The 21,942-nt window shown below is 36.0% G+C and overlaps 1 protein-coding gene across 1 annotated transcript; it reads left to right on the plus strand.

The window, feature by feature from the left end:
* The first annotated feature begins 8,584 nt into the window (after nt 1-8,584).
* On the plus strand, nt 8,585-21,892 carry LOC117326926 (chitinase-3-like protein 1). The gene is given in 14 exon segments (XM_033883733.1): nt 8,585-8,680; nt 11,842-11,878; nt 12,063-12,258; nt 12,566-12,818; nt 13,541-13,665; nt 13,933-14,056; nt 14,251-14,433; nt 14,910-14,921; nt 14,923-15,027; nt 16,288-16,442; nt 16,613-16,785; nt 18,171-18,548; nt 20,735-20,803; nt 21,659-21,892. Coding segments are annotated over 13 exon segments (2,013 nt in total). The 5' UTR covers nt 8,585-8,680; the 3' UTR covers nt 21,862-21,892.
* Nucleotides 21,893-21,942: the final 50 nt, after the last annotated feature.

The following is a 21,942-nucleotide window of genomic DNA, read 5'->3' on the forward strand; positions in this document are numbered from 1 at the left end:
CGAGAACAAAGTTGTTTTTCTGTCAAGAATTTTGTAATTCATTGAGAATGAATAATGCAACATCGTATATATCCGAGAACTAATTTCCTTATTGTTAAACACTATCGTTTCAAATATCGTTTAAGTGTTGAATTGCTGAAAACAACACTATCCACTATTGTTAAAAAACTCAAAATTTCAGCTTGGGATAGGCCAAGCTCAAAATAAAATCTCACTAAACTGGCGTGCCTCATGTCAATACTCTTCAAAAGTAGCCGATACTTCTTAGAGCTATCTATATATATTCGTGATATAACACGTTAGTTTCGCCTAATTACGCGTTAGTTTCGCGATATAACGCGTTAGTTTCGCGTTATTACGCGATACTTTCGCGATATAACGCGTTAGTTTCGCGTAATTACGCGAAAGTTTCGCGATATAACGCGTTAGTTTCGCGATATAACGCGTTAGTTTCGCGTAATAACGCGTAAGTTTTGCGAAATAACGCGAAATTTCGAGATATAGCTCGTTAGTTTCGCGTAATAACGCGTAAGTTTCGCGAAATAACGCGAAAGTTTCGCGTAATAACGCGTTAGTTTCACCATATAACGCGTTAGTTTCGCGTAATATCGCGTTAGTTTCGCGATATTACGCGTTAGTTTCGCGTAATAACGCGACAAAAAATATTATTTTCTTCTACGGAAATGGTACCAACCGGCTTTCGTACTATCTTACGCTATACTGTAATGATCCAAATCCATATTGGTTACAATATATATATATACTGTTTTTTTTCTTGTAATCACAATGTATGTATTACCTAATTCAAATTTGACTCCATAAGTTGAAAATTGAAACATGAAAAAATCATGAAATATGTGATATGTACAAAAACAACCCAATAATCTCAGCTACCAGTATCAATGTAAACAGATACCATTAAGTTATTTTCTCTTTATTTTATTTCCAGATGAAATATTTTAACAAGATTTCTACATGCTGATTGATTATTCTTGTTTTACCGATTTTTCATTTTATCGTTTAATAAATTAATTTGTTTATTTAGCAATATCATTTGATATATTGATAAAGAAGTGTGCCTATTAATTTATACATTTAATAAATTTGCAAAATATGTATTTGGAAATATGCAATGCATTTCAATCAAATTAATTAACCTAATATATTAATTACTTTTGCAGTGTAGTACATGTTACATGAGCATGTACACTTGTTGCAATTTAAAATGGTGATGGAAATAATGCGATTGTACATTTAAATATAGTGGTTAGGCCAGACACTCTACATATTTTTTATCAGTATCATCTACTTTATAAAATAAGGTGAGCTGGACTATGACAACATGGTGTACATAAAATTTCCCTGTTTTGAGCCCCTGTCATTATACAAATTAGAGTTAGTCCCCTTCTGAGAAAATCTCCAATACAACTGACAACAATCGCGCGACTGAAAGAGAAACTTGTAACAAGGTTCGACGAAATAAAACACAGTTTAAGGACCATTTACCTGTTGTAGCGTGTCTGTTGTCCAGGTTGTGGGTTAAGGTATGGTGTCAATATCCAGTTCTTACACGGATAACCGCTATCACCAAGTAAGTGATATTTTGTTGGTAACATTCCTGCCTCAAATATCCTTGCTAGGCGACTTTCACGGATAATTCTTGCGTCACATGCTGACCCTGGCCATCTCGCAACTAAATCTAGAATGCGATAATTTGCATCCACAACAATCTGAACATTTATTGAATGGAAGTTCTTCCTATTCACAAATTCTGGTTCGTTGATGCTTGACTCTTTGGATCACCCTGAACACAGTGGACTGGTCAACATTAAAATTGTCGCCACTACATAGCTGCATTTTCCCAGTAGCATAATATCGCAAAGCGATCACGACTTGCAAATGTGGGGGCAGACTTGCTGTCTTCCCGTCGTTGGGGCAATGTAATCTTTTAGAATATCAATTATGAAAATGATTCCTTCCCTATCAAACCTAAATCTTTGATAAAGTTCAAGACCGTCAAAAGTTTGAAGAGGGTCAAACCTGTCTCGGAAGTGCCTTTCTTGTAACAAAGCTCTTGTAATCTGCTGCGGTGCATCATTTCTGTCCATTTGCGGCAGTCATTTTGCAAAATTAAGTATCTTGCTTAACGATTTAAGACAGATGAGTGGGTTGTTTAAGTTTAAGAATATTCTCAAGCGTTAAGAAAAATCATGCAAGCCACTTAACGAGATAAGCGATATGCTAGGTAAAAAAATCAATATGATAAGCAGAATGTATTGACTTAAGCATATGCTTAACCATTTAAGAATTTTTATGCATACGAGTCCTGTTTTCATTCTTCGGAAGTACAAATACTTACAAAATGTTTCCGAGGTATTCCGATGGTCGATAGCAATGGTAAACAACATTGCTTCACCCTCTCCGGCTCACCAAGAAACTTCAACGAATTGATCATCATAGGAGAAATAGATAGTAAAGGCAACAGCGTCGGGAAAAAAGTTTGAAAGGGAATATAATTATAACGTGTACTGTTACAATTTTCGAAATCCAGTTGGCAACACATTCCGTCCTGTCGACGAGATATTGTTTAATCGTTTTCTGTTCTACTTTCAATGTTACGTTCAGAGGATTAGCAAAGTTTTTAGTACCGTGGCCATTAAGATAATGCAGTTATGTTTGTGAAATATTGCGTACATGCATTTCTAATCAAGCGTTGCATTGCGTCGAAAATACTAAGGAGACACAACCGAAGGCTCGTATAAGACTCTTTGTCATTGGTTAATTTATGACGTCATTGGCCAATTTTCTTTGAAGCTCAAAGGTCATGCTGAGATGACCTCCTACGGAGCATCGTTAGACCTGTTTTTTTTTTATCTCAACAAATTTTATTGACAGATGGAAAAATCAAGTGGTCGAACAAGTTTTACAAATCATTATGCATTGTATCATAATAATGATATATGAAATGAAATTTATAAACATATACACAAACGTTAACAATAACAATGTAAGGGGAGGTAACTCATTTGAATGAAATTATAACAAGTTAACACAAGAATACATACAATACATCCACTCACGAAAAGTACAATAGCTACAAACATAGTCAATGTTTAGTATATACATGTAGTTGAAATTAATCAGTAGTAAGTATAATTAATCGTGCACATACAAATTGTTTAATTTAACTACAGTTGAGTGGCTAGACCAAAAGTCCATGTGCAATTACTGCACAGGTCATCACCACCCCAACTGTTTAATGCTTAAGACAATCAGGATATGCTATATAATTGAAATGCACGCACATGATTTTAACAAATGAATTACAATATAAATAACAAACAAGATCATTGAAAGTAAATTTATTAATACTGAACTAATTTATTTCGCATGTTCAACTGGCTTCACATATCATGGATTAAAAACTTCGAAATAAAATAGATGTCATAATAATTATAGTTAACAAATTTATTCATTAATTTGCATTGTGAAGTGACTCACTTTTAGACTTCCCTATAAAGTAATGAATGTTATTTAGAATTTGCATATTTATGAAAACATTACAGTTAGGACATCCATATAGGAAAATGTCAATACTAATATGGTTATGATCATGTGTAGAAACTGTCTCAAGTGCGTCTGAGCAGTTACAAGGAGGACTGGCTGTAAGGTGGTCATGATGTAAATCAAATTTTAAATCACTGCAATAATTTCTAAGCTGACAAAGAATAATATTTGCCCTTCTTTCCCCTTCAGATTTAATTTTTTTAACAGAGTCTATATCAGACACTTTATCTTTATCTAGTTTATGTTTAAAGTTTGCAAGTGTAGGAGAATCAAAAAGATTAGCATTATTATTGATTGTGCGATACATAAGAGGAAAGAAACTGTCATAATAGTTATAAGTTCTGCATAGTGGCGGGTTAAATTGTGAGTGAGTACACCTTGTAAACAAGTTGGTGCGTGTCCATGCATTAGGTTGTACATCATGATGTATTTGTGTTTTCCTCGAGAGATTCTCAACCAAGTTCAGTATACAGCTTATGATGTGAGGTTCCTGATCTGAGTCCTGTGATAATTCTTGCTGCATCTAACTGTATGGATTCCAAAAGTTCAGATAATTGTTGGGTACAAAATCTTGTATTGAAGTGTATCGGAGAGCATCGTAGAGGAGCGGACAATACAAGTCTAATTTCAATTAGATTGCATGCGATGCACTGAGGCTTCAGTAAGTAGGAATGCGTGATATACATGTATGTATGTATATGTTTAACGACTACCAAGTTTTAAAGAAATCAGTCTAATATATAGATATCTAGAAAAAAACTTAAATAAACAAAGGGGAATACCTCTTTCAAAAACGGGAGAGTCTGAATTCTTTTCAAGGAAAGGCACAAATTCATATCATGATCACACTATATAGAAGTATAATACCGGGCAAACAAAAGTTAACGCCGGACTGACGGACAACGCCATGCCATAATACTACCGTAACATTTGGCAGGCGGCGTATAAAAATGCCTCTAGAGACCGTAACAAACCTAATGTGAACATGGACCAGGCCCCGTTTCTATTTGACCTAAACATGGTGTGTATTTTTGGATGGCATGGAGTTTCCGTGAAGTTTCAACAAAACGCCTGGTGCGACGAACAGGTTTATCTAAAACATAATTTTCGTGTTTTTTTGTACATAAATGAACATCTTGCAGTATCTACAATGATTACATAGCAAAGTCATGTCTGTGACACTTTAAATTTGTTACTACGGTATCTTAAGTACGGAGACGCTGTGATAAGATGATAGATTATTTTTATAATTGAAAGTTGTTTAAATAACTCTTTGTGTAGTTTAATTCCTTTGTTATGAACTTCGGAATGCTCGATTTTAATATTTGAAAGTAATTTAAGTCAAATGATTGGAACTTTGTATTTTTTTTAAATATGACATTATTTCTTAATTGATTTCCTGCATGCTACAAATAAAGGTATGACTAAGCAATAAATGAATCTTGATTCTTCTATCTTATCTTTTTGTTTCATTCCTTTTACATTTAAAGTATCATAAGTACGTTTTTCCATCAGATATGGAAACAGTCTTGTTTTCGAATGAGTCGTATTTTCAAGAGTCCGTAGGAAAGTGAAGGGAAGGTTTATTTTTGACGTCGGGTTATTGCCAATTTTTTAGGTTATTATTTTGTATAAATGTAAAATTATATCTCAAAGGTCCGGGATTAGTATACATTAATCCAGGTAATATGATAAGGAATTGTTTTATAATTAACTAGTACATATCTTGCTTGATTTAAACATATTTTTATTTGTAACTGAACTTTACAAAGGGATTGGGTACAAGTTATACAACTTATATAAAGCCCTTTCCCGATATAATTATACATAATCATTACAACAAGATGGCATATTTACATATTTAATTGAGAGAGAGAGAGAGAGAGAGAGAGAGAGAGAGAGTTACATATCTATATATATCCACCCAAGCAATTTAGACAAGAGCTAATCTTCACCGATGCCGACAACAGAAGTATACACAAAGCACTTTCAAAAGCTTGCTGCTGGTACTAATGTTCATCACTTCCCATGCCAATGTTTCGTTCTCCTTTCACTCCTTACTTCCTTGAATATCCGTTTCTCTTTTGTTGTCGGCAACGGAAAAGAATAAGTATAATCAATTGATACTATATATATATATATACACACATACTTATGTATACATACACAAAAACATAACATACCATATGTAAATATATACATAAAATATAAATCTAAAATGGGTGTAGGAGAGAAATCAGAATCTAAGATGATCTTGCTGGTAGCTAGTCAGTAGACAAACCACACGTAACATTCTCATACTTTAAATGAACAATTACATAAAAAAATAAAACACAATTGTCTTAATACTCGGTTTACTCGGTACATACCACCATTTGCATTTCAAGGCCAAAACTGAATCAGTGTTTATGCAAATTATGAAGTGAAATTTTGTTAAACCATTGCTCCTATTGTGTGCTTTAAACACTTGTGAGCAAAACGGCATGGCTATTTCTTTCAAAATATGTGAACAAATGGGCAAACTGTGACCCCTAAACAGGCTGATCAAGTTATTTCGACTACATTGTAAGTATTGGCTTGTAAAATATCAGTTTTTACCGTTAATATGCCACCAGCGCTTCCTTATGTCAAGCTATCTTTCAAATATTTCCACCTGTTTCCGTTTTGTTCGGCCATAAATTCATCTAGCTGCTACTGATGTGTGTATCTGAATTTAATAATGATATTACTGTCTTCTATGTAGGATATTACTGTCTTCTATGTAGGATATTACTGTCTTCTATGTAGGATATTGCTGTCTTCTATGTAGGATATTACTGTCTTCTATGTAGGATATTACTGTCTTCTATGTAGGTTATTACTGTCTTCTATGTAGGATATTACTGTCTTCTATGTAGGATATTACTGTCTTCTATGTAGGATATTACTGTCTTCTATGTAGGTTATTACTGTCTTCTATGTAAGATATTACTGTCTTCTATGTAGGATAGTACTGTCTTCTGTGTAGGATAGTACTGTCTTCTATGTAGGATATTACTGTCTTCTATGTAGGATATTACTGTCTTCTGTGTAGGATATTACTGTCTTCTATGTAGGATATTACTGTCTTCTGTGTAGGATATTACTGTCTTCTATGTAGGATATAACTGTCTTCTATGTAGGATAGTACTGTCTTCTATGTAGGATATTACTGTCTTCTATGTAGGATATTACTGTCTTCTATGTAGGATATTACTGTCTTCTATGTAGGATATTACTGTCTTCTATGTAGGATATTACTGTCTTCTATGTAGGATATTACTGTCTTCTATGTAGGATATTACTGTCTTCTATGTAGGATATTACTGTCTTCTATGTAGGATATTACTGTCTGCTATGTAGGATATTACTGTCTGCTATGTAGGATAGTACTGTCTTCTATGTAGGATATTACTGTCTGCTATGTAGGATATTACTGTCTTCTATGTAAGATATTACTGTCTTCTATGTAGGATATTACTGTCTTCTATGTAGGATAGTACTGTCTTCTATGTAGGATATTACTGTCTTCTATGTAGGATATTACTGTCTGCTATGTAGGATATTACTGTCTTCTATGTAGGATATTACTGTCTTTTGTGTAGGATATTACTGTCTTCTATGTAGGATATTACTGTCTGCTATGTAGGATATTACTGTCTTCTATGTAGGATATTACTGTCTTCTATGTAGGATATTGCTGTCTTCTATGTAGGATATTCATTTCTAATTGTCAGAAAAGTATTACATGTTTTGGTGTGAATATCTATCGTGTGTACCAGGAATAAAGGATTTTTCAAATAAAGTTAATCTACATACTGAAATCCGTTTTGTTCGGCCATAAATTCATCTAGCTGCTACTGATGTGTGTATCTGAATTTAATAATGATATTACTGTCTTCTATGTAGGATATTACTGTCTTCTATGTAGGATATTACTGTCTTTTATGTAGGATAGTACTGTCTTCTATGTAGGATATTACTGTCGTCTATGTAGGATATTACTGTCTTCTATGTAGGATATTACTGTCTTCTATGTAGGATATTACTGTCTGCTATGTAGGATAGTACTGTCTTCTATGTAGGATATTACTGTCTTCTATGTAGGATGTTACTGTCTTCTATGTAGGATATTACTGTCTTCTATGTAGGATATTGCTGTCTTCTATGTAGGATATTCATTTCTAATTGTCAGAAAAGTATTACATGTTTTGGTGTGAATATCTATCGTGTGTACCAGGAATAAAGGATTTTTCAAATAAAGTTAATCTACATACTGAAATCTTTCATCAAGATTACGTCATCGGAACCGGTTTTGTTATCAAAGATAGGTAGAAGTCGTAGATGTCGCATCTCATTCAGATTTATTTTTAAAAAGTCATGTTATCAATTACAATTTACGTATGTACAAAGTGTCATTTTATTACCTGAAAAAAACTTCTAAAAAAAATAACATGTTTGTGTCTATTACTATCCAAAGAAGTGAAAGCAAGGGGAAAACCATTGTTTTGAGATTTAAAGCATTTTTTCCCCCAAAAGATTGACAAGTTTTTGAAAAACAATATTCTATCCCAATATTCCAAACCGATAAGGAACAATCTAATGAACTTCAAATTGTTGCGAAAAAAAAACAAAAAAAAACAAAAAAAAACCTCTTCTTTTCACAAATAAAATACAGCAAATTATTTAAGTTTTATTTATTGTGACAAAAGTGGTTTTGATGTTGCGAATTTCGTTAGCGGGAAATTTAAACACAGTTTGTTTTAGGTTATAGAATTTGAGCATTGAACTGATTGCAAATTGCTATAACTCATTCCATATGAGTACAATTGTGGTGACAGCTATATGATCGCTATAACCTTTAATGTACTAATCTTGCTGATTATGCACAATCGCGGTAAAAGTAGAATACTGCTCTAATTTTTGGTGTCCTAGAAGACCTACTGACTCCCTTGACACCGGGTCAACAGTTGATAGCACCGGCAGGTATATCTAGGGCGCTCATAGATAAGACGTCAGACTATTTAGGTTCCAGGGAGGGAGCAAACCATTTGTCGACTTACATGGGATAAAGTTGTGTGCCGAGACCAACAATGTGAGTAGATAAATCATTAGATTAGAATACATAGAATAGCGAATGAAAAGAAAGAAGCGTAATATATGTATATACACGTAGTACTGTTTTTGCACTATTAGTGACGTTCAATTAGTGTTGTTTTTTTTGCTCCAGTGGCGAAAGATTAATTTTATTTCGTCAAGGACAGTAACGGGTATTGATTTGGTCTTCAATCGTATGTTTCGCCCTAACACTAATTAATGTTAATGAACATTTGATATCTGTTTGCCCCTTACACTAAGTTATGTTAATGAAAATTTCATTTATGTTTGCCCCTAACACAGATATAAGTTAATGATCATTGTATATATGTTTGCTCCAAAAACTAATGTATACTAATGATAATTGTATATCAGTTTGACCCTAATACTAATATAAGTAAATGATCATTGTATATATGTTTGCCCCTAACACTAATACATGTTAATGATAATTGTATATGTGTTTGCCCCTAACACTAATACATGTTAATAATAATTGTATATATGTTTGCCCCAAACACTAATACAGTTTGTATATGCTAATGGAAATTGTATATATGTTTGTCCCTAACACTAATATATGTAAATGATAATTGTAAAGTTTGCCCCTAAACTTGACGTTAATTGAAGGGGTAAATATTTGTATGAATTTGCTCCGACCGGTTAACTAATTGTGGGTGTTTTTGCACCGAACACTTACATGTTAACTGTTTGCCAAATACAATGAAGTTGTTTTGTGCCTAACCCTGACGAGTTTTGAAAAGGTTTTCAATCATATGATTTGCCCCGAAAACTGACTTTTATTTATTATTTATGAATATCATTGTGTATGGTCTTATTTTTACTGTTACTATTATTATTTAGTGGCGTATAATATTCATTGGAGAGGAAATTGAGACTTTATTTCCCTTCTTTTGTCATATGTAGGGATTCATTAAAGGGATGGATTGATCTTAATAGTTTGCCAATACGCTAACGTAAAATAAGACAATAAAACAAGTATCAAATTGCATAGTGGTGTATGCTAAGTTTATGTTGAAAACATCCTTGAGTCAGGGCGGGGAAGCTATGTTTCATGAAAGTCAAATGAATAGTTCATTTCGCGGTGTTACAACAAAATTTATATTGTTATCGGCGGCTCGCTGTCTTTCTCTGTCTTGAGAACGAACACCTGTCATTTATTTCCTGTGGAATTAGAGATAGAGCAGTCTTTATCTTTCCCACAAGTAGGTCACACATGCAAATATGTACCTTCACACAAGTGCAACTGCGTCGCCATTGACGGTCCAGTGGTTTCAAGCACTGGCAAGTGACTACCGCGTGCTGTTGCGTAACAACATTGACAATTAGATACTACGTTACTATAATTATTTGACATCTGCTTGGCCGCGACCATCAGGTGATGTGACCGATAAGAATAATATGAAGGCGATCTTATCACATAATTTCATTATAACTTACCAGAAGTTATTGGTGATCTACGCATTTTTCAAAATGTTGAACTTCGTCACACTTGATGAAGGGTCCGCAGTTTCCAGAAACTTTCCTTTTAGTTGAATGTGGATTGAGGGTCTCCGTTGTAAAATTTAATTCTTAACTGGATAACGCACACAATGATTCGATGGGAAAGATTTTATAAACTGATCATGGCATAGCAAGTGATGTAGGTATAACGTTTTTGTTGTGATGATAAACCGAAATTATAGCCCGTTTTACATCAATTACTTATGTAAAGATAACATGCATAGCTAATAAATGATTAAAGAATATATGTACAATGTATATAAAAAAACGTTTCAAATAATGAACACAAACATTAACTTGCACTTGCACAAAGTCGCATAAACATTCGCACCCAAGGGCGCAAATACGTGTGCCGTGTTTACAAGCTGGTGTGTACATGAATGTAAAAAGGAAGGAAATGGCTTAATACACAAATACACAGTATACTTGTAAAATATTTTATTGTTGTTCGGTGAGGTAATATTTAGTTATAGTGTCTGTGATTTGTCAGCACGGTAAAAGTGTAACTTCGAGCAGAACTTCATTATGAACTTGTCAGTCTGTTGTGTTGACTATCAGTATATCCACCAGAACTTTCCAGAAGCCGTTCGACTCGACTGACACGGCCATCTTCGCTCTCATTCATCTTTCCAACTAGTTGCCGATAATTATAGGATTTTAAATGACGTTCGCTATCTTGTCGTGTCCTCATTTTCTCGTCGATTGACCCATTTAGCTAATCGCCAACTCGGGCAGCCGTATAAGCTATGTTCGTTTCTGCTCGTGAATTCGTCTGCGCATACTCGTATTGATAGTCGTTCTTACTTCGGGTCCACATGTGTCGACGGTGATATTTTTAAGAACTTTTATATTTTGAAAACTGTGGGGTACCTTCGGCTTTAAGTGTTGTATTAAGGTAAAGTTTATAACAGGATCTCACAAACTGCCAACATTACCCAGCTATACAAGAAACGGATTCTGAGAACATATAACTGTCCACTTCTTCAATTATGCCAACATATTTACATTTACTGAGTGTTTTCTAAATATTTTGGGGGCAACAATATAAGAAATATACTTAGTAATTTCTTTTTTTGCTGCTTACTGGTGAGTAAACTGAATTCATTTTTAGCTATTCAAACATGATGCACTAATGCACATCATTCAAAATATCTGTAAAAAAATGCTGTTTACACACCAGTAAACAACAAAATTCCTTATACATGTGGATTGGGATTGAGAAAAATACTAGATCCCCGTTTACTTTTGTTTTTATAACATAAACTCAATCCAATAACGGAATGTCCATTTGAACAAAGGTTTGTTCTGCAAGTAGGGTGTGTTGATTCGTACTTCTCTACGGTCTCCATGGCTAGTGAAGAGAAGACTCGTCAGATTCTGAACGTTCTCCGCCCTGATTTTTTTGGGGCTTTAGTCAAATGTTCGCCTTTGTCATGAGGCTTTGGGTTATGTCCCCTGGCTGAGACATATTAGGGTCTATTATATTATGATTGTCATTCTTGCTATACACTCAGCATTTTGGAACCTGTAGCACATGTTTGCTTCATATATTTAGTTAAAGGTTTCGTGAACATCTTAGTCACAGTAATGATACGATACGCTTTTAATGCATATATACCATTTTTTTTTTTACAGATGTTCAGACTCGTGTGCCTGGTGGTAGTATTGGCAGGTTAGTGAAATTGCATTTTTACCAAAATTGACGTCGTCTGTCTACAAAGTGTTATTTTTTTATGGCTATACTGCAATTAAAATGCTTATAAATGTTCATAGCAAAGACAATGTCTTTTGCAATTATCATATACATGTAGTACGACTTTCTGGTATACAACTGACAATGATGATTTGCATTTAAGTGGCTACCAACGCCTACCGCCGTGTGTGTTACCATTCTAACTGGTCACAATACAGACAAAGCCCAGCTAAGTTCTACCCAGAGAACATCGACGCCAGTCTCTGTACCCATGTCATCTATGCATTTGCAACTCTCAACGGTAACCATTTAAAGGCATTCGAATGGAACGACGAGAGCACAGCATGGTCCAAAGGCATGTAAGTATTGGAGAAGGGAGGGGCGGGGGGGGGGGGGGGGGGGGGCAGTTTGTCGAGGTATATTGGGGAGTCGGCATCAGTTCCAAGCTATGGAAAGGAGTCTAACACGAACATACCTCAATCTCTCCAAACAAATACACTCACTCACCCTTGAACAGGAGAGACCGTCAATAGCTGCCAATAGCTACTGATAGGATGTTCAACAATGTTCAACCCTAAATCCAAGTGCAATATTGAGATATTGAGCCAGCAATATCTCAGGTCTAAAATTTGGTATAATATCACCTGTTCATATGTATATTTGAAGGTACGAACGATTTAATGCAATGAAGAAACAGAACCCGACTGTAAAGACCATGCTAGCTGTAGGAGGCTGGAACATGGGATCTGCACCTTTCACAAGAATAGCAGCATCCGATTCAAGTCGCCGGGACTTTGCCAATGATGCAGTGAAATTCCTTCGAACACACGATTTTGACGGCCTTGATTTCGACTGGGAGTATCCGGCCAACAGAGGGAGCCCTCCACAAGACAAACAGAACTTTGTCTCTCTTGTTAAGGTTAGTTCGTGCTTTTGCATGCCCACGTCGCATCCATTATTTTTTTCAGAAAATGCATTATTGACACATTGAAGGAATAAATAATGTATGAGGGGTTCTAGCTTCTGCTATGGTTCGGAGAGTCGACTTTCTGTTGTCATTGCTGTTTGGGTTATTATTGTTTAAAGTCCCATACATAGCTTTACTCATGTTAGGACAGAGTGATGCATGTGGCGAGTATACATTTTGAGAGGCTGCGATATATTTGTTTGTCTCCTTGTGATTTCGTAGAATTGAAAGGTAGATCCCTACTGACATAGTTAGGGTTCGGTTTGTAAATTGCATTGATCGATTTGGTTAATACTCATAGGTGGTTAGTGTCCAAAAGCCTCTGTCATGGCGAGGGAAATAAGCGATATCAATGTCCATTGTTTCGTAGAAACATCACCCAGTCATATTGGTGTTCATTAAACTATAACTTATTTAATTTCATTTATTCATGATTAATGCTTATAAACGCAAGTGATGTGTAAAACCATGTTATATTTGCTATACCGTGGATAAATCTTGTGTTGCATGTAGCATGTGTTCGCGACATCTTCAACGACCCACGAAATTACGAAAATGTTATCCCTGCGAAAATAACCGGCTATACTATATTTTTAAAATTTTGTTTGTTTGAAACATTTAGATTTTGATTTGAATTTTGTTTTAAATACATTTTTCATTTCGCTTCTTTGCAGACAACACGTGAAATATTTGATGCAGACGCACAAACAAGTGGCAAACCCCGTTTGATACTCTCAGCAGCTACTGGAGCGGGCAAGTCTAAAATTGAAACGGCGTACGATCTGCCCCAGCTCGTGAAGTAAGTTCAATCTGTCCTAGTCGTGCATCCTTTGTGTTTTCGTGTTAATGCCGGTCTCGACATAACGATTGACTTCGTTCTGATCAGACGGGGAAATGGTTTCGATAAAGAAAAACATAGAACCTATAACTCATATTCCGAATCATTCCCGCCATTAGTGGAATTTCCAACTGTATCATCCAAAGGATACAAATGTATTGATTTCAAGACAGTAACAAAGATGATAAGCAAGTGATGTGGAGACAAATGATTAACTTCTTTATGTAGGTATTTGGATATGATTAACTTGATGACCTATGACCTTCATGGTTCGTTCGAGGACCACACTGGCCACAACAGTCCACTAAAGGCAGGTCCATTGGATAAGGGTGACGACGCCACCCTGAACGTGGTATGTAGGATAAATCGGTGGTCAAAATGATTTTTGAACATTATGTAGTGTCCTGTAAATAAAAATCAACATTTCACTTGGATGTAATGAACACACTATGACAAAAATCAGAATACACCATAGTCCTGTTATTCAGCGGCAATAGACTATGTTGTTCTAGGTTTTTCTATTATGGAAGTAATTCTTGTTGTTAGGAATGGGCTGCCCATGAATATGTGAGAAGAGGAACACCGAAGAGTATGCTAAACGTCGGAATGCCTCTATACGGTCGCTCCTTCACACTGAGTGGATCTAACACTGGTCTGTACGCTCCCGCCCGAGGAGGAGGCACTGCTGGGACGTATACCCGAGAGAGTGGATTTTTGGCATACTATGAGGTAAAATTGTATAGCTTTATGCAGCTAATTTGCTTCTAACTATATAATTGTCTCTAATGCCCAGCCAAATCTACTTTAAAAAAAAAAGGAAAAAAAAAAAAAAAAAAAAGGAAAAGAAATCGACTGTTTAAGTCCACAAACATTGATGAGGGGTTTGAATGCTAATCTATTCATTTTTGGCTGCGGTGAAATAGCCCTTGTTAAATTAGCTGCAATTAGTCATAATAGTCATGGCTTTTAAGTGGAGGAATGTAGACGATAGTATACCTCGGAACGCAGGCATAATCTGTTTTGCCCATTTTTCTAGTGAATGAATGAATATATACGAAATGTAAAACAATGACTATGTATTTTATGATTGACTTTGTACATAATAACAAAATCATATTGGTCCCGTGAAACCAACCTAGCGTTTAAGGCTACGCCATGTCATACTACTTGATATTAATTTCTTCTGATTCTTTGTTATCCTTCAGATTTGTAAAATGATCCCCTGGCGCACAGAAGCATATGATACAAGGAGAGGAAGTACCATACCTCGTCAAGGGTAACCAGTGGGTAGGCTACGACGACAAGGAAAGTCTCCGTAAGAAGGTAAATGCCGTTTGATCCTCATAAAAATCGGTGGCCCTTTTACACTAGTTGGGATCCCATATCGAAGATACGGGTGCCTATAGTAATACCTTTGTCTATATGACTCTCTGTGTCCACACTTTTTACCACTGGCTATGACTTTGGTATTGACCGATTTAAATTAAACGTGGTCAAGTGCTGAGTTAACAAATACACAGTCAGCTAATGAATCAATGTCAAAGGTCAAGGTAATTAAACTCAAAATCAAATGTCAAATTTTGTATCTTTTCACTGATTTACATTTTGTTATGACATGATGAAGCGAAGTTTTTCATAATTAAATAGTTATTACAATTTCAAGGTCATTTTTTTATCTTTCCACTAATACACATTTTGTTATGACATGATGAAGCAACATTGTTCAGTATTAAACAAAGAGTCTATTGACCGAAGGTGAAGGTATTTGGATATGAGGTCAAATTTTGCAGCTTTTCACGGATAAGCATTTTTTTTGTATTACATGATGAAGCAAAGTTTCCTCACAATTTAACAAGGAGTCTGTTGAAAAAAGGTCAGGTTATCGGTTCATAGGTTAAGGACATATGGTCAAAGGTGAAACTCAAACTGTTTAGCTTTTAATAATACACATTTTTGTTTTTATTTTAACAGTTTTTATTAGAATTAGAAAAGAATCCATATCTTTTCACTAGTAATTTTTTTGTGATGACATTATGAAGTAAAAATAGGGCAATTAGGGTTAAGTTTCTTTCTGAAATCTTTGTTTCTTAGCTTCTCGAGAAAACACCACGGGTAGTGGGTATCACATTAATAATTTGGGATCTTTACTTGAGTTATGTGGCAAACAGTCTAACCAACTGATATGAGATATCGCAACCCCTCATTGGATTAAAGACTAGGGTCATTTCGATCCATTTTTCAAAGACTTCAGAGGATCTCTGTCTATGACACTGACTCTTGACTTCAGAGGTTTTTGGAATAAAACAAATCAAGACTGTACCAAGATCTAAATTTCTGTTAGCCAAACAAATAATGAAGGAAGAAGGAAACAAGGGTAAAATGTATGTTTTGCTTCTTGCGGTTACTTTTGAAGTCCAAATGTCAAACATCAACTTCAGCTATATGGAAGATGTCTTTTGATGATTATGGAGATATGTTGTCACAATACTGGGCCCTATCTAAACTGCCGATGTTCTAGTTATATTGAATTGTTTATTTTGAATTGCTACTACTGTGAGAACTAACGAGTATCATTTATAACAGGTAGATTTTGTGAAACAAGAGCAATACGGTGGTGTTATGGTCTGGGATCTGGCCCTCGACGATTTCAGTGGATCATGTGGAGAAGGCAAATACCCGCTTTTGCACGCCATTAATGATGAATTGACAAGGGGCGGTTCAGGAGCGGTGGCAACAAAGTGAGTCATTTTAGTATTAGAAACATAACGCTGATAATTTTCTATTGTACACTTTCTGGTTGTAACGATTTCTAGAGTCAAGAACGAGAGTCGGTTTTACTCTGAACTGTAAATCTGTAATGGAACTCAATAATAATTCATTTCTCTCTTTTGTGACTTTCGTCAAAAAGTGCACCCGTGAACACCCAGCCACCTGTGGTAACTAACGCGCCTCAAATGACAACTCGTCCTCCAGTGGTGACTGCTGCACCACAAACTGCAGCACCTCAAACTCAAGCACCCCAAACTCAAGCACCCCAAACTAACGCCCCAGTGACTTCTGCACCTCTGCCTCCAACGTCAGGTATATATAAACAATGACTGATGACCTCCCGTTATCTAATTTTTTCATTACTGTTTACCTGGTAATTTTCGCCCCCTTTTAATTTTCGCCATTTCGCCCTTTGACGATAGGGCGAATTTAAGATGAAGGCGAACATTTTCAAGCTGAATTGAAGGATTTATAAACCTTAGTACAAGGGCTAAGTGTAATCAGATTACAAACATACCCTCTTACTTTTCAACTGTAAAATCACGTACTAAATGAAAAAAAAACGATAAATTATAAGTTATTTAAAAAATTAAGACATTTTGTTTTAAATTATGTAGTCCGGTCATGACAATAATGAAAAACAGAGTGGCATCAAATCCTGCCACGGAAAAGACTAATTTTATGAGTTCATCGTCGCTTAATTGCGGCTTCCATTCATGTATACATGTACGTGTGAATAAGAGAAAATACTGGTCAGTCATTAGTCACGGTGCGGCGAACTTACAATTGATCATGTTTGCTTAAAATTATCCATGCATACCCGATACTACTTGAATCAGCAGTGACTAAAACAAATCTGAGCACAGGTAAACGTTCTTTGTCTCACACCTGATTACATTTCACATCTCATGCCGGCAAGACAATAGGGGAACTCGATAAGTCCCGAGTGGTCCGATTGTAACTGTTTTGAGAATTTCGAACAGAATTTTTTCGATTTTAGAAACGAGGAAAGGATATTTCTTGAAAATCATATAGGGCGAATTTAAACAGGGCGAATATGTTTTGTGTTCCATAAGGGCGAAAAAAACCTGGGGTGAAAAGTACCAGGTATACAGTATATCAAATGATATTAAGTTAATTGAAAGAAATGCATCACGTTTTCTTGTGCCCTTTTATGTACGCAGTAAGGCCAGTTCGCTTATATCCAGTATTACTTTGAAAACAAATAATTCCCCAGGTATATCACAATCTAACTGTTATCTTACTTCATCGGAAACATATTTCCGCTAGCTTGCGAATCGTTGTCTTTGAATAGTGTTGCTAGCTATATTGTTCCATGATTATTCTTGGGCTAAGATAATGAAATATATCGATATTTCAATCCGAAATATTACCTTTAATTCAAAAAGAATTTCCAAATAGATTATTTGCGTTTAAACAGGATGTAGATTAAATGTGTACATCTAACATACAGAATATGAATGTATAACCAACATGTAAGAAGTTATAAACAATATACAGTATCATTTTACTCCTGATAAGTACGTAATGATAACAACATTACAGCAATTTATCATTTGCTAATGGTCTTACTGTTTTTAACTATGCGCGAGTTGATATTCATGCTTGCTTGACTGATCCTTGCAAAGCTTTTCGAATTGCCATCAACTGCTTGCTTTTGTTGTTAATGCCAACAGCTCCAAACGTCCAACATACGGTAACTACAACAAATCACTTCAACTGTGCCTCTCAGAGCACTGGCTTTTACCCCAGTCCCACTGACTGTTCAATGTACTATATCTGTGCCGGTGGAGCCGCGTTTGAAGTGGCGTGTACAACCGGTCTTCAGTTTAATCCTTCAACATTGTTTTGTGATTGGCCAAGAAATGTCAAATGCAATGCAAATCAGACAACCTCGCAGCCACCTGCACTGACGCAGAAGCCAGTTGTATCCATGACGACGATGTCCCCTGGAACAAATGCACCAGTCACGAGTAAGCCGCTCCAAACCTCACAACCAGTTGTAACTCCTCAGCCTACACAACCGACCAGCGCACCACAAACCAACGCGCCAGGTAAAAGTTCAGAGCAAACATTCCTTGTATCTAGGATATGGTATGAAACCATTTATATGAATAAGTTTATGTATTTCGTCTTGATATCTTTGGAGGGATAAAACAAATGGTTAAGTGTTGATAACAAACTCTGGGTACTAACAATAAGAGTACTTTGGAGAGTAATGGAGTGGCGTGCTACTTTACACCTGATATCTAGGATTTATCACACTGGGCAATACAATATTTTCTTCAATCTGTCACCGGTTTTTTTGCTTGCAACGGACAATTACATTGCAATGAATATATCTTTTAAAAATCCAATGGACAACGTGTCTTAAAACAGGAAACGTGCAACATGCGACTGATAGTGTGTATGTAGTGTTGTGTTAGTGTGTATGTAGTGTGGTGATAGTGTTATATAGTGTGGTGATTGTGTTAAGTAGTGTGCCGATAATATGTTTGTAGTGTGGTGAGAGTGTGTATGTAGTGTGGTGATAGTGTTATATAGTAAGGTGATAGTGTATATGTAGTGTGGTGGTAGTGTTATATAGTAAGGTGATAGTGTGTATGTAGTATGGTGATAGTGTGTATGTAGTGTGGTGATAGTGTGTATGTAGTGTGGTGATAGTGTGTATGTAGTGTGGGTGATAGTGTGTATGTAGTGTGTGATAGTTGTTGTGTGTGTGGATATGTGTATTAGTATGTGTGTATGTAGTGTGGCGATAATGTGTTTGTAGTGTGGTGATAGTGTGTATATAGTGTGGTGATAGTGTGTATGTAGTGTGGTGATAGTGTGTATATAGTGTGGTGATAGTGTGTATGTAGTGTGGTGATAGTGTGTATGTAGTGTGGTGATAGTGTGTATGTAGTGTGGTGATAGTGTTATATAGTAAGGTGATAGTGTATATGTAGTGTGGTGATAGTGTGTATGCAGTGCGGTGATAGTGTGAGTGTAGTGTGGTGATATTATGTTTGTAGTGTGGTGATAGTGTGTATGTAGTGTGGTGATAGTGTGTATAAAACGTGGTGATAGTGTTTATGCAGTGTGATGCTTGTGTGTATGCAGTGTTTTGATAATATGTTTGTAGTGTGGTGATAGTGTGTATATAGTATGGTGATTGTGTGTATGTAGTGTGGTGATAGTGCGTTTAAAACGTGGTGATAGTGTTTATGCAGTGTGATGATTGTGTGTATGCAGTGTTTTGATAATGTGTATGTAGTGTGGTGATAGTGTGTATGTAGTATGGTGATAGTGTGTATGTAGTGAGGTGATAGTGTGTATATAGTGTGGTGATAGTGTGTATAAAATGTGGTGATAGTGTGTATGCAGTGTGGTGATAGTGTGTATCTAGTGTGGTGATAGTGTGTATGCAGTAAGGTGATAGTGTGTATTCAGTGTGGTGATAGTGTGTATACTATGTGGTGATAGTTTGTATGCAGTGTGGTGATAGTGTGTATGTAGTGTGATGATAATGTGTATGTAGTGTGGTGATAGTGTTATATAGTAAGGTGATAGTATGTATGTAGTTTGGTGATAATGTGTATGTAGTGTGGTGATAGAGTGCATGCAGTGTGCCGATAATGTGCATGTAGTGTGGTGATAGTATGTATGAAGTGTTGTGATAGTGTGTATGTAGTGTGCCGATAATTTGTATGTAGTGTGTTGATCGTGGTATGTAGTGTTTTGATAATATAAGCCATTTAATATTGATTCGAATCAAATGTAAACAGCGACATTTACCGTCTTAAAATGGAAAATTTTAAATAGTGATACGAAAGCAACATGAACACACACAAAATCATGTCATGTTTTTACAACTAAATAATAATATGTCCCTGGTTCAAGTGAAGATCGACAAAAGCTCGTGTATCCTTAGGAACCGTGATTACAATGGTATATACGATAGACCATACATCCTTTGGTAATTAAAGGCATTAAATAAATACATCAACGGGTGAAATGCCGTGACTTCGTAAGGTCTTTTTTTGTTTTGATAAGATCTTCGATGAATGCAGTCTCGTATGAAAACAAGACCAATCTTCCGAGAGAGGTTTGTTGTCATGGGTCTAAGTAAAGACATCTAGGTAGTGCAAACGCAATACTGCTTATGCTTTCAATTGAATGGCGTTATAACACCACGGAAAGTCTGCTTAAATAGCTTCTGCTTTTTACTCAATAAATGCTGCTTAATTTGCCTCCTCAGCACCAACCACAGCAGTACCAACTTCAGCTCCTCAGACGACAAATGCCCCTCAGCAACCTAATCAGCCAGGTAAATCCCACAGAAAATGTTACACAGTTCCTGGTTCCGTGTCCATGTTTCAATATATCTATATTATCTATTACAATGTCGTTCAATAGCCTGCTTTACAAGTAACTGACGCATTTTATCTTAATCATCCTTGAAAGCATGTTAAAAGCTACGCTTCAGTGAATCATGCACGCGCCTGTTACACATTATATATATATATCTGTTATACCCGGTATTCGTCTGAAAAACACCTGTATACGCATATAAGCACTGTATGTATTCGAAAACACTTTTTGCTTATACAACCATATGCTTGCATTTGTAAAACACTGTGTGCGTCATTAAATCGTGGTGTACACGACTGCCTATTCAGCTTTAATAACTGTTTTGTGTTTATACAGTCATGTGGTTTGTCACACAATGCTATGTTTAATGTAATGCCTAACGCTATGGATCTGCTTTTCAGTTAACTTCTGTTCCGGGAAGACAGACGGTATTCACTCCGATCCCAATGACTGTTCATTTTTCTTTGAGTGCGCAGCGGGTTTGGAATTCCACGAGCGCTGTTCTCCCGGAACTGTGTTCAACGACAAATCCCTTATTTGTGACTATCCACAGCACGTGCCAAAATGCGCGGGGTCTGGGAAATAAGCACGAACGCCTCGCCATGATTCTTTTACAAAATAGTTGTAATTTATTTAATAAAATCATTACAAATTGCAACAATATTTATTTGGTTATGTTCAGTCTCTGACGGACTTACCATCAGTATGTAAAGTTAGCACGCCATTCCGTACTCGTCAACAGCCGTGTAGATTTACTCATGTCTCTGTAACCCTAGTACAAGCGTAACGGTTGTATATGTCTCTTTTTCAGCGACTAACAGCAACAATGTCTGTCTTGGCAAGGTAGACGGATACTTTCTTGATCACCAAGACTGTGGATATTTCTACCAATGTGCCTTCGGCCTGGCCTTCCATGAACCCTGTCCCCCGGGTCTCGCCTTCAATGAAAATATTCGCGCATGTGATTACCCTATTAACGTGCCCGCATGTGCCACTTACACTGGGCGAAAATAATAAATACTATATTAAAGTCAATTGAGCAAAATCAGTGTTGACTTTTTGTATATAGAAAAGGTGGTTAATTACTAATAGAGG

This window comes from Pecten maximus, chromosome 1, assembly GCF_902652985.1.
Source record: "Pecten maximus chromosome 1, xPecMax1.1, whole genome shotgun sequence".
Classification (NCBI taxonomy): Eukaryota; Metazoa; Mollusca; class Bivalvia; order Pectinida; family Pectinidae; genus Pecten; species Pecten maximus.